Source organism: Hippoglossus stenolepis, chromosome 13, assembly GCF_022539355.2.
Source record: "Hippoglossus stenolepis isolate QCI-W04-F060 chromosome 13, HSTE1.2, whole genome shotgun sequence".
Lineage (NCBI taxonomy): Eukaryota > Metazoa > Chordata > Actinopteri > Pleuronectiformes > Pleuronectidae > Hippoglossus > Hippoglossus stenolepis.
Genome location: NC_061495.1, coordinates 9,793,937 through 9,807,958, shown reverse-complemented (window position 1 = coordinate 9,807,958; position 14,022 = coordinate 9,793,937). Strand labels below are relative to the sequence as shown.

Genomic DNA, 14,022 nt, shown 5'->3' with positions numbered 1-14,022 from the left:
TTTGGCCTGTGGTGATGCTGCTTGCAGTTTTCTTTCTGAAACTGAAAAAGTGACCTGCAGTGATCGAGCCCCTGAAGCTGCACCACTGCTGCTGCACACAGAGCTGTTCACCTGTTGATTCAGAGTTCTGGGCGGCTCCACTCAGTTCGCAGAACCCAGAACTGGAGAATCAGTTGTCGCTGCTGTTATCATGAACATGCTGTTGTCATGATTAACGTAAATTGAGTCCCAACGCTAGACGCCTGTTTTTGAATTTTTTTTTTAAGGTTGAACATATTGCGTGTCCAAACCGCACCAAGTTCAACACTGTGCCTCCGCAAGTCTGAAGCCAATAAGATGAAGGTTTTTTGTGATGTGCGTTCCACAGACAGAGATTTATATTATTATAAGAAAGAGTGATGCTGTTTATTTCTTTACAATGAGAGTTTTAGAGTTGTTTGACTATGAAAACAAGTGAGTTCAATGGTGACCACGCTCCTCGGGAACGTTTGAATGGAGCACTTTACTAGTCTATTCGAAATATTCAAGTGTGATGCTCCGTCTGACCACTGTTCTTCATGGCCAACATTATGAGAGAATGATAATGACCCTGGTGGTTCACTTGAATAACTTTTTTGTCATTATTTCCTTTGGAAATACTGAGAGGAGGAGGAAGGAGGAGCAGTACAGATGAGGACTGACACAGGTTGATAGAGTAGATGTAGTTAAGGGGGAATGAGAAAAGACGGCGTGAGCTCTCGAGCTTTGTCTCCAGGCTTAAGCAAATATTCAACTGATACTGATGAATCAAGAGGCACACAAGCAGAGTTCGAACAGGGCATATAGTCAAACTTTGGTTTAAAGCTGATATTTGCAGCTTCTTTGTGCTGATATCTATTGAAATACTGTCACAACAAACACCAGAAAGTAAAATGAGTCCATCAGAAGGATGCAGCTATAGTGACAGACCCATCTCTAATAAATTCTTGAATCCAAAAGGCTATTTGGCTCTAATTCTTGGTCGAGGCCTTGGTACCAAGGTCATATTGAGTTCGTTGTTGGGAAAGTGGGATTTGACCTTGCACCTTAATTTACACATCAAAAATACAGGGGCTTTGTTTGCTTATCTGTGTGTAATGCACCGGGAACGTTTTTGTCATATTAGGGAAGATTACAGGCTTATCAGACCCCGTGTTAGGGACAGAAGCTGATGGACATGAAACAGAAAAACCCACATCTTGCTGGAAAATAGAGACAGAACAAAGATGAATCAGAATCAAGCTCCCAGTGAGGTTTGAAAAAAGCACTTTTTTTTGTTTTTCCTGCGAGCGTAGACACGGATGTACACAGCAGGGCAGGGCTGATACGGCTGCAGACTTTGCTGCATGGAGCCTTTTAATTAAAAACCTTTTAATTAAATTGTCCTTGGCAGTCATGCTGCCATATCATTGTTTGGCACTGCTGTTTGTCTCCGCTGCCTGACACATAAAAATAGTACAGATAATACAATGAACCTGAAATTCCTTATTTTACGATGCACAATATTTTTTGCATGGAGCTTTTATTTATTTTTTATGATTTATTTGTATTTTATTGATTTTTTTGTTGCATGTTTGTTTGTTTTCTGCCCAACATGAGCAGTACAAACTTTGCCATAACTCTTCCTAGTTGTATTTGTCTCATGGGGTTTGCTCACACTCTGTACATCTCTGTGCTAACTAAACCCACTCCCTCTTCATCCATCTATCTAGAACCAGTTTAGCTACCAGGACCCCAGTTTCAGCATGGAGGACATGTTGGCCACCCTCCCAAGAGTGGTCTCTGTTCCGCCCGTGTCAGGGAGCTGCCTCCCTCCACAGGACTTGGCCTCGGGGGGACAAATTGGCGGCGGATTTGGCCGAGTCAACCAGGACGACCCTCGCTGCAATGGCACCCTGAGGAAGCAGGCGTCCCCGAGGTCGCACACCCTCGGGCCAAGCTCGGCTCTCACTGCAGGACAAGGTAAAGCAGAGTGTTTTCTTAAAATTGTGGAAACCTGGAAAAAAGGCATTCTCATTCGGCCCAATATTGTAGAAACTGCCATTGTTATGACGAAAAGGAATAATCTGATTAAGCCATTGACACAATTGACATCTCCAAGTAAAATTTCTCTATGCATATGATATGACAACATCACACGGAGGTGCAGGAGTTTCCGTTGAAGGTACCACTCTGCAGATGTGATGGCCCAAAGGGTGGTTTCACTGAAACCTTTATTAAAGCCGACAATTTATGGGCATGAATAACAACCAACCTCAAACCGAGCATTGCATGACGTTGAGTTATTAGTGTAATATATTAAGTAATTGTTATTATTCTTTATAAAGTCCTTATTATGGTCTTGTGGTTTACTGAATGATAACCCTCTTCCACACTTCCCACATTAATTTCAATCCTGGGTGGAAAAAGTTGGTTTTAGTTTGGGTAGTTTGTGCAATAACTCATCTTTACAAACTAAACTGAATTAGTTGACACCCTTCTTTCTTTCCATACCTGCTGTTTCCTTGTGGATATTGTGCTGTGACTCAGCGGTCTGGTAGAGGATTTGGGAGATGAGAACATCTGGCCTGGCTCGTATTTAGCAGCTACTGTCCAAGTCGCAGCAGTAGCGGCAGGTTCTAGGTCTTTTGGACCTCAAAGCGAATTGTTGGAGAGGTCCCTCATACAAGTGGCCCTTGAATAAGCTTGCACGCACTCACCTGCATATACACACACACACACAATAATGAAGCAACTTTGGATATACACAAACAGAATAGAAATCATACACTACTTTATTGATTGCAGAGCCTGAATGTAAATCAGGGAAGGTCACAGGCATTAAGGCATTTCACCTTAGCCAAAAGCACAATAACCAAATTTGATGATCTGCCATATGTGCAAGTTGAATAACTGATTTCTGCACCTGAACATGTTCTGACTGGGGCACGGGGCCTTTGTTATGGTGACATATGTTGGTCGGTCTTTCTTCTACTGAGCAGGAGAAATTCGCCCTCAAACAGGCATTAGGAAACCTGTGTAACATGATTTAGTTGGAGAGTGGTGGTTCACAGGAGGAAGCAAAATGAAAGGTTATGTGTGTGCATTGGTATGGCACATGTGTGCCATACCAATGATGGCTCTTCTCAGGCACTGATATTGATCTGTCTATTGTCCTCAGATGAAAAATGAATATACAATGCATCCCACATCATTAAAATCCCTCAAATCCTCTCAAAAATACAGAGTGATTTAACCATGCAGCCATTAGCCATAGCCCTGCCTGGGAGTGTAGTCACAAGATGAAATAGACATAGCTCATGAAAATAAATTGTATTGAGGATGCAAGGTGCTTGTTTATTGGTGAAGAATGACTTGCATTAAAAGAGTGTCACAGATTTAGTAGATGTCACAAATCTGTATCCAGGATCCTTTTCATTCTCAGAGACGGAGAGTTTATAACGGACCATAATTCATTTCTTGCCTCCTTTCTTTCTTTTCTCTTCACAAGTTGGAGGCGAGGACAGCGGTGGACAGCGTTACAGTGCAGATCCAACTGGTCTCTTAGCAGAACGAGGGACAAAAGGAGAAAAGGACCAGGATGGATACATGACTGCCATGAGAGACAAGAACAACTCAGGTTCGTTTGACAGTTTTGAGAACGACCAGATGTTTGGCTGGAGGAGAGTAGCCCCTTATTTCTTTTACATATTGCACTTTGATTCCTGAACTGTTAACCCAAGGATCATTTGAATGCAGACGTTATATTCTATTATTGTCGTGTTGCAGTATTTGACTTTTTAGTGGCTTCAAATGAGATGAAATGATCTGAGCTGATCGTTTTGTCCCCTGTTTTTGTTTCTAGAATATCTCAACCCTGTCGAGGAAAACCCCTTCGTCACACGCCGGAGGAACGGCGATGCCCATGCAGTGGTCGATGGAGCAGGCTGCCACACCCTGCACATGGCTGGAGCTGCCGCTGCCTCCAAGAGCCAGTCCGCCCACAGCGATGAGTACATCAATGAGCCGCTGTACCTGAATACCCTCCTCAACCCCGGGGACAAGAACGGATTGGCCGGCGCAGTCTCCATCTCTGGGCCCGGGTTCTCCGCTGCCCAGTCAGTATCGCAGACGGTCAACCCGTCGACATCAAGCCACACCGTCTCCTCCGCTGGATATGGGGTCCCTCCCGGCCACATCCCCCACCCGGCATATCCATCACACACCCTGCACCCGGGGCATTCAGGACACGCCCTGCACTCAGGCATCACCAGCGGCACCATCATGTTTGATAAGAAAGGCAAGAAGGCCACTTTTGACAATCCCGAATACTGGCAGCACAGTCTCCCCCCAAAATCCACACTGCACAACCCCGAGTACCTGCAGGACTGCAGCACGCGCTTTTTCTACCGGCAGAACGGACGCATTCGCCCCGCTGTGGCTGAAAACCAGGAATATTTGTCCGAGGCTGCTATGAAAGCTGGCAACGTGCTGCCGCCCCCTCCGTACAGACAGAGGAACACTGTAGTGTAGTGACCCCGCGCTGTCGTACAATGGAGGCATGAATAGAGGGTTAAGAAAGGAGATAAATGGACTGTGAACGGTCCTTTCGTTTCCTCAGAGTACTTGTCAACCTGGGCTTTCCTTGCACCCTCCCCGAACACTTCTCTGTGTTATATCTGATTGCAAGTCTTTTATTCTCACTCTATGGTTCGGCCTATTCTTGACAGGACCACAATAACAGTCATCGACGGCCTCACTTGACACTCAGACTATATTTTTTAACCTCATCCTTGTCCCCTAGAGCGAGTAGACAGCTCTCCCGAGGTGGGTTCTGTTCTGGCGCGAGCTGTCCCGGCATTTTTTAATAAACGTGAGGCACAGAAACAACACAATCAAAGGTTGAAATTAGATGCATGATAGAATGAGAAAGGGAGAAACAAACAGAGGATAGCCCAAAGAGGATTATTGCCATGAATTTACATGACTTATGATTACTTTTTGTTTACGTGCCAATAAATTACCATTCCCCATTTCACCACGTTCTTTTACCTCATTTTCCACACAGCTAGATATACATATTGCAGATTGCACACATTGCTATTGCATGTGTGCAATCTGTCAAATGACACATGCACATGGAGTCATGTCGTGACCTACCAGCAAATCTTCAGTCACACTTAAGAGCCCAGATGTTGCTTCCATGCCTGCGCTCATGCTTCTTTGACTTTTGACATGTTTTACATGTCGCTGCAGCAGTAATGGATTTCAAACATTCATCACACACAGCTCATATCCAACCTGCAACATGTTAATATGCCTGCAGCTTTGACACACCAGTAATAACCACACATTAATTCATATACGTAAATACATACACAGCAACAGATAAAGCCTGTTGAAATATTCAGGAGAGGAGCGGCTCAGTTGACCTCGTGCGGGGAGAGAGTGTCGGTAATGGCAGTCGGCGTCACGGTGCAGAAACAGCTCAACAGGAAAAAGTAAATGTCGCCACTTTCTTATGGAAAGCTGTGATATTCACCCAGTGCTTGGAGGAAAGCATTCAACAGATTACTGGCACGGCTGGGGAGGGATTTTAAAGGTTGATCGCTCAGAGGATGACCCGCAGCTTCCCCTACCCTGAGATCCCTCCGGTTCTCCTTCACCGACAACGAGCCAGCAAACCGGACCAGTTCGAAAATACCTTCGTGGTAAGATCATTGTAAGCAGCATCGTGACTGACATGACTTATAGTTACTGCAGCACTAGGATTTACGCTTCAATGGAACTGGTGCCTGGGAATGGAGGAACTGTTTCTAACTGGACAAGGAGCAGGATTGTGAAGAACGTTCAAACAGGCCCAGAGAGAGAGATTTAAGAGGAGCAGAGTATGCGTGGTGTTTTGTGTGTCTTTTTTTTCTCTTTTCTTTTTTTTGTAGACATCAGGGATCTGTTTACTTTGTCACCTAGTCTTACGGTGGATGTGAATAATGAAGTGCAGGATAAACAGCACAGACACCCAGCCAGAGCACAGTGGAGATGGCAGAGAGGCCAACCCTGCAGAGCTGTAAATACGCCATTACCAGTCAGACGCAGTCCACAATCTGTGGAGCGAGCTGTGTCGGGAAATATATTTAAGTAGACGAAATGATGAGGCTAAGAGTTTTTTTCTTTTCTTTCACCTCTCTGTGTTCATACTATTGTACGTCACAGAAACAGAAAGTTATCTTTGACCACACTGCACGACTACAGGGCCTTGCTCTGTCTCGGAAGGTTCAGGTAGTTCACGAGCGTCACAACTGTCTTGCAAAGGCTTCCTACAAATTTTGTCCATGGAACACTTTGAAAATTGGAAAAATAGATTGTGATCGCTGATTCCACTGATGGCTCTAGCTTGCTGTACTCATACAAAACTGCCAGAAGACCCAGTAAGCTCTGATGGAAACGTCATCGCCTGATCGAGGCCTGATTTAGATCATGTGATAGAACTTGATGCTCTGGCACAGCCAAATGACTTTGCTGTTATCCATGCTCTTAATTTATTTCACCATGTTGCAATTATGATTTGCAATGGTTTCATTGAGTTCTCACTTCATCTTCTTCGTTAGGCATTTTACCATGAAAGGGCATATCCATAACCTCTAATGAAAATCATATTACTAATAGAGTTGGGCCACATGATGATAGAACACTGTAACAGGGTAGAGAACAGGGTAGAGAGTGAGGTTTTCAATACCGTTAACGACAAGTTAGATATCCATTGAAAATTGTACTTTAGTGGACTTTTATGGACACAGTAGACTTACAGGACTTTTTCATCAATAAATACATTGATTTTCAGCAGTCCAGTGATTAAGAATACATTTTCTACAAGTCCCTTAGATGGGTTTAGCTCCACAAACACTGGATCCGACATTTCTATTTGTGTCAAACTCACAACCTCGTGCCGCTGCAGTGGAAACAACCAGGTAGAGGAGAGACTCGGACAGACGGCTCTGACGACTTACTATCCCAAACACAGATGTTACCCTGGCACAGTGTTTTCTATCCCTCTCAGGTTTTATGGGAAATAATAATCATCCAGCTGAGCTCCAGCTGAGGCACAAGTTGCCACATCATAAAGGGATGTCAGACCAATTGAAATCAAAGGATAAAGGGGGGGGCTAGTTAGTGCCATAATACCACAGTAGATGGGCTGATGAAATTTGCAATTATAAAAAAGAAAAAAAGTTGAATTTTACAGGTGGGTGGGGTGCAGCGTTTAAACAGGCAGCCGTCACATCAGTTTTAAGTATCACTCAAACATTGACATTGCTCTGTTACCGACCTCATTTAGCTGTGCTAGATCACACTTTGAAAGATTTTGACTTGATTTAAGTTTTTACTTGATTAAGCTTCCTCTTATAAATTATTTACGCAAATCTGTGTATTGAGTATGTCCTCTGTGGTTAGAGTTGGAATCCAGTTATGTGCTTTTGCCATCACCCACGAGGTATTAGTTGTAACACATGTACCCTACTGTACTGGCTGTGTGTTTAAGTGCAATGACAGCAGTGGAGAGTCACCAAAAGGGCTGCGTAATGGATCTCTGTGGAAAAATAGAGCCAATCTTCTGGAGGGGAAAACCTGCTGGCACTGTCAGCCGGCAGGCATCACAAGGGGGCTTTCAGCTTTCTGAATGCTAATTCATCCACTTTCACTTGTCCTGTGGGGAAATCATGTTACCCAACATCTCACCCACTGCAGCGGCTGAGAAACCCCGAACGACAGGCAATAGGCTGTAATACTGCGGCAAGTTTAAAACCGAGGTATTAGCATTCCAGAAATGTTACCCGGCCAATGTATCAATGTTACAGAAGCTAGCAGGGGAGAATGTGCAAGTACACTGTAACTGGCAGAGGAGACCAGAGCTGACTGCCGTTCTTTCTCTCTTTGTCGTTGGAGGTGACTGTGGAGTTGTATGTAGCAAAAACACTGTTCTGCAGCTGAAACACTGAAGAACCTGAAAAGCAGCTACGTTTGGAGCAAAGACCAGAACTTAACTGGAAGTTATGTTGGTCTAAAACATAAGTTATGATTTCACGTGAAAATATATAAAGTTACTGTGTAAAAGCCTCAGTACAGAAGATATTTAAATAGCACAATAACTATAAATACTGACTCACCCAGAAAATCGGCCTTATAGTAAATGTTCTATTTATTTTTTTGCATCTGCTTTTCTTCTTATTTTAAGCAAATGCGATCATATATATTGTAAATGCTGTGTAAAGTTTTTTCCTATTACTTTCCTCCCTGCTCTTAAGGGTCTCGTTGTAAATTTTTTGATATGCAGTTTGAAGGTGTCATCTTTCGTCTGTCAAGCAGTTGCCAGCAGCGTCCACATATAAGGGGCCGGATGTTTGCCCTTCAGAGGAACTCGAGTCCAGGCTGAACCTTTCATATCGTTGCCAAATGAGAAAAGATTTACAAAGACCAAAACTGAAGCTCCTCATCAACACCTTACGTTACCTTACAATACGGGTGGCCAAATGGGACAGATTTCACCTTTACTAACGTTACAGTACAATTCAGAAGTATCTACACCTTGCAATGACTTTTACATTGGTTAGTAAATATGATATGATTGTCAAAGGAAAAAGTCAATACATCAAGTCAATTTTACGAGTTGACGTTGACCTCCTGACCACTGACTCGCTGAGGGAAACTGACGACTGTAAATGACAAACCTCTCGTGTTCCCCCAAAGCAAAGGCAGACTTCTCTTAAATTTGTTTTATTGCTCTATTTCTCTTTTTTCCATTCTTTTCTTATTAATATCACAAGGACATGTTTTCACAGCATAAACTCCATCCAGCTGACGTCTAAATGCTCTTATTGTGTCGGACGAACACATGTTGCATATCAGAGAACTTCTTCCACGCCAACACATCATTTCGTTAAATGCGTCATCAAACCAATCGCACATAAAGCAGCTGACAAACACATATTCTACCATTGTAATGGAGTCAAACTGTGTGTGGCTGTCATGTTCAGATTTTACTGTTTCTGATGTGTATATTCTACATAACGCCGTGAAAGGGAAATGTGACAGTGGTTGAGTAAGCACAGTTTGCTATGTATGGAATTGATGGTAAAACTGTAAAAATGGAAATACTAATTGTCTTTTAACCAAACCACAAAGACATGCAGATAATAGGCCGCTCAACAGTTTTACCATTGTTAAAATAAATGAAAAATGAATAAATAAAAAAGCGGATAGTATTTTTCTAGGTAGGTTTAAAAAAAAAAAAAGTGGCCCGTGTATCTGTAAATAGAACAATGATGCTCCTTTTCTCCAGCTGAAGCAATTTCTTTGTTCCTTTGTTTCTTTCTCTCCTTGCCTCATTGTATTTTGAGTGTTTACTGTATTTTTTGTTACTTTTGGGGATATCTTTCCTGTATGTATATAAATATATATACAGTATATATATATACATATATATTCTGTAAAATGTAATTTGAGGAGTGAACTTTAAAAACGCTTGCAGGGTCTCTTGTCAACCCCCCCCCCCTTTCACACCACCATTTTACCTGTGATTGTGTGATTGTGTTTTCAGCACAACTTGGTGGATAGTGTGTTTTAAATCTCTGCTCTTGTTCACTTTTATAGGGAGTGAATTTCTTTTTTTCTCGCTTTATTTTTTCCACAGGGTGTATTATGCCCAAACTACCCTCCATGCTTGTTTCAGTATTATCCACCTCTTGAGATTTTTTAAAGATTTTGTACACTCTTAAGAAGCTGTCGCAAAAATAATAAATATTAAATTTCTAATCAGTCTAAAAAAAAATGTAATACTGTAATCCACCGGTACCACTTTGTGAGTTTTGAGGACCTATGGTACATTTTTGGGGGGGTTAGTTTTAATTTCGACTTCCACTGAGCACCGTCATTTTTTACTTTCAGATGATATTCAGCTCTTCATCCATTTATGGCAATACTGATTGAATGGTGTAACAATATCATGTTGCAGCTCTGAGAGTGAGTTATTGACGTTTGAGAAAAGCAATGGGAGACACTTTGTCTGGGCCGGACTGATCCTTTGAATCACAGAAATTGTACAGAAAGGAACTGCTCCGGCCCCATTAGGATTTAAATGTTCACTCTTTTCTAGAAGTCACATTTCTACAGGAAGCTAATATTGTCAAAATGGGATCTTGGGCCATTTTTCATGACACCAAAATCATCAGGGTGAGTTATTTTCATTCTGGCATTGTAGCAAACTGATGCACAATTTGACAATTGGATTATGCTCTCTGGTGTATTACATATTTCAATTGCGAGTCACACAAGCACAACTTGTTTTGTTTATGCAGGAATTGAGTCGGACGAATAAAGGTTTTGTGAATACTGCAGTTTCATTTTCAAACGTAAAGATTTTAAACGGTATCGACTTTGGATTAATTAAATGTTGTCATAACTTTTATACACTGCTTATCACCTACAGAATACTATAGCCCTGTTGTACACTCACCATTATAAAGTGTTGCATTGCATTTGATGGTTTTGGTGGCACTTGTGTTGTTTTCAAATATCCAGGATTTACATTTACAGTGTAAAGAGGTCATTTTTAGCAAGCTCCTCAAAAGTCATTGAATCTGTTTAAAAGTACATTGAAGTTTGGAAGAAGATACTTTCTTCTGTCATTGAAAAAAGTCATAATTGTTCCATGAGAATGATTGAGAAGTTTTATAGACCATACCTTGTCGCATATTACCAGTTTAAAGTGTCCCTTTTCACTGGTTAATTGACACAGTTCCCAAACTAGAACAAGTAAATACGTATTCCCTCTCTTTTGTTACATGAATCTGTCAAAACTATATTTTTAATTCAATATGAATAAAGATCAGTCAATATTTAAAGCTGTATTGTGATCATTTGTTCTTTTGATTGCTGTAAGTGTTGTCTTATTGTGAAGTGGTAAAACCCAACTACACTGGGGTATCCCCCCGATATGAACCTAATTTTTATTTGGATCTGCACCAAATTGCACACACTAGAAATGAGTCCCCTAAATATGGCCGATTTTTTTTTTCATCAAGATCCAAAATCCACACCAAATTTGAATGGGATCTTTCTTGGCCTACATTCCATCCTTCTGCCCTTTTTTGTGGAAATCTTTTCAATAGTTTTTGCGTAATCCTGCTGACAACTAACCTACAGAGAAGCGAAAACACAACCTCCTTGTCAGAGTAAAAAATGCGCCCATCATTTCTTGACTCACATTTGTTTGTAGTTTTGCAGGAATATAGCAGAAGTGGGAAATTCGAGGTGCCCATATGTCATTTGATTGGCCTCATTGTGGCCGTCCGTCATTATCCCCCTCTAGACGGGATCCAGTGCTACTTCAATACAGCCCTCATAGTTTTGAGGGTCCTTTACACCCCCTTGCATCAAATGTCAGGCCGCTCTCAAGCAGTGCAGCCACAGACATGGCAGTGTCGTGTAGCCTGTAGTCACAGCATGACATCTTCATTCCTCCGAGATGAGGTCTGCGCGGACTGAAGACATCTCTCACCGTTCAGCCACATTGTGCCTTCAGGTTAGAAAGAGAAAAGGAGTCAGACAGCAGCTTCACTCTTCTACCACAACCTCTGCTCCTCAGGCCATTTTTTTTTCACATTAAAATCTGCTTGCTCTCTCTCTCTCTCTCTCTCTTCTCTCTCTCCACACACTCACACAAACTTGTGCACTTGCAGGAAAATCCCAACGGAGCACCAATAATCAAGTGTCATTACTTGTGACACTTGCTCGTGCATGATAGATGCAACTCTTTTCCAGCTGATGACATTTTATGGCATTATCATAGAAAATCCAATAACGAGATCGGCACTGGAGCCTTTGCCCCATGCAAAGTCAAATCACTTGCCTTAAGATGGTAATAGAGTGTGATCGAAACAATCTGTCACTGCCTCCCTTCTCACTCTCACATGGCAGCCCCCCTTTGACGAAGTGTATGGATTTCTACCTGATTTGAGGGATGATCGGCGAAGATGAATGTAAATTATCTTAAATGTCTTTCGGTGAATCGATTGACTGACGCTTCACGGAAAATAAAAGTGAAGGCTGTATTTGACGGTGCATCAATCTTTACCACGACACCACGGCAGAAGCCAAAACAACTTCACTGTCAACATGTTTCCATGTGGGCTATTTGAATATGTGCTGACGTCAACCCTTCTAAAGGCAGAGGTTTGAGGGACCTGCAGTTTCGCTTGATGTATTTATTTTTCCACATCTTTGGAGTCATGTACACACTGTTCTCTACTTTTTCCTGTCTTTCCGGGTTAGTGAACCAGTTGTCACAGCAACTAAGCTGTAAAACCTTCAACAAAGATGAGTGCATGCTGAGGATGTTTTTCGCTAGAGCATACAGGTACACGTTGTGCAACAGTTTCAGCCAATCAGGTCCAATCGCCTGATGCAGTCATTAATGTTAGAATTTAAAATTACAGTAAAGTGCAACACCGGAGCTCTAAAACTTGTTCCCGTTCCCACTGTCCTGGCATTGCTATCTCTTTTACTCAGAGAGCCAGCAGTGAGGGCGGCTGCCTCTAAATCCCAGCATGTTGTCAGCCTGTGATTGAATGGACTGTTCAAAGCCCACTAAGCAGTGTTGCAATTCCCCTTGAGAGCTTTCATTATGGAACAACATATTGGATTCTCTTCACAGGCTGTCTGTCTCCAGAGGCTACAAACTCTCCAGGAGTTCACGCACACATGCATACACACGCATACAAAGCATCATCTACAACATGTAGACAACCCAGCAATAAATCCTGATTGATTCTATGAGAATCTGGTTCCTTACAGTGCAGACATAAATGTTCCCTGATACTGTGCCCTGACATGCTGCCAGTATTTCACATGGCCTCTGCAGTTAGTGGATTGTCCACAGATTAGACAACCAAAGTAAGACTGGAGCTGCTCAGTCTGGGGCCCGGTCACCCAGGATGCATTGCAGATTAATTACCTCCAAGGGCAGATCCAGGGGTGGGGCCAGGAGGGTAATGGCCCAATTCTCTAAATATTGTGGGGAGCTCGTGTGAGACTGAAGAGGCTTGTACAGAGAACTTTCTTCCAACAGTTTACTTGCATCCCATACACGGCACGACAGCAAGCTGAATGATTTATTTAACATAAATGTGAACACTTCTCACATGAACAGTGACGTCTGTCTCCTGCTGTTGCCTCAGTTGTGATCAAGGGGAGCCACCCCTCCTCTTTGCTGGTGGTCTGGACAGTTGCCACCTGACCTCTCTCCTCCTGCCGCTGGCAGTTACGGAACTCGAGTGCTGCACAGGGGCGCCTTGAGTGAGTCAGAATTGCCATGATGTCTTCCGGATCGATGCTGGATGTAGAAGTCATCCTCCGGGAGGGCCTCCAGCCAGCGGGCCACTTGACCTTCAGGGTTTTTAAAGTTCATGAGCCAGGTGAGTGAGGATGATCAGTGCGGAGGAGAAAACGGCTGCCATGCAGGTATGGCTGGAATTGCCGTAGGGCCAGGACAACAGCCAGCAACTCGCGACGTGTGACACAGTAGTTCCTCTCTGCCCGGCTCAGGGCGCGACTGAAGTAAAACTTCCTATCTCCTACCTCCTGGGAAAGGACAGCCCCGATCCCCACATTACTGGCATCAGTGTCCACGATGAAAGGCTTTTGGGCATCGGGGTAGGCCAAGACTGGGGCTTCAGTGAGGGTTGCCTTTGGTCGGGTGAAGGCTGCAGCACAGGCGTCATCCCAGTTGAATGGCTGTCCCTTTTCGGTCAGCCGGTGAAGTGGGCTGGTGATGGTGGCAAAGTCTCAAACGACGCGGCGGTAGTATGAAGCCAGGCCCTGTACATGTTGGCAGATGGGACATGGACCAAACAAAAATACCCGTTTAATAAATCAGATGGTTTATGTTATGTTATGTAAGGTAGTTGTTATTGCACTAATGTGAGTCCAAGTGTACATTTTTCTGATAAGTTTGATTTTATTATCAATTTG

General features: G+C 43.0%; 1 protein-coding gene across 2 annotated transcripts in view; it reads left to right on the top strand.

The window, feature by feature from the left end:
* The window catches only part of LOC118120013 (receptor tyrosine-protein kinase erbB-4), a 283,408-nt gene extending 272,513 nt beyond the window's left edge, over positions 1-10,895 (top strand). For both annotated transcript variants that reach the window (XM_035174572.2, XM_035174571.2), the window contains exons 26-28: positions 1,731-1,980; positions 3,509-3,637; positions 3,863-10,895. In XM_035174572.2, the coding sequence (XP_035030463.2) occupies positions 1,731-1,980; positions 3,509-3,637; positions 3,863-4,530 (1,047 nt within the window). In that variant the 3' untranslated portion in view covers positions 4,531-10,895. The remainder of the gene's footprint in view (positions 1-1,730; positions 1,981-3,508; positions 3,638-3,862) is intronic.
* Positions 10,896-14,022: the final 3,127 nt, after the last annotated feature.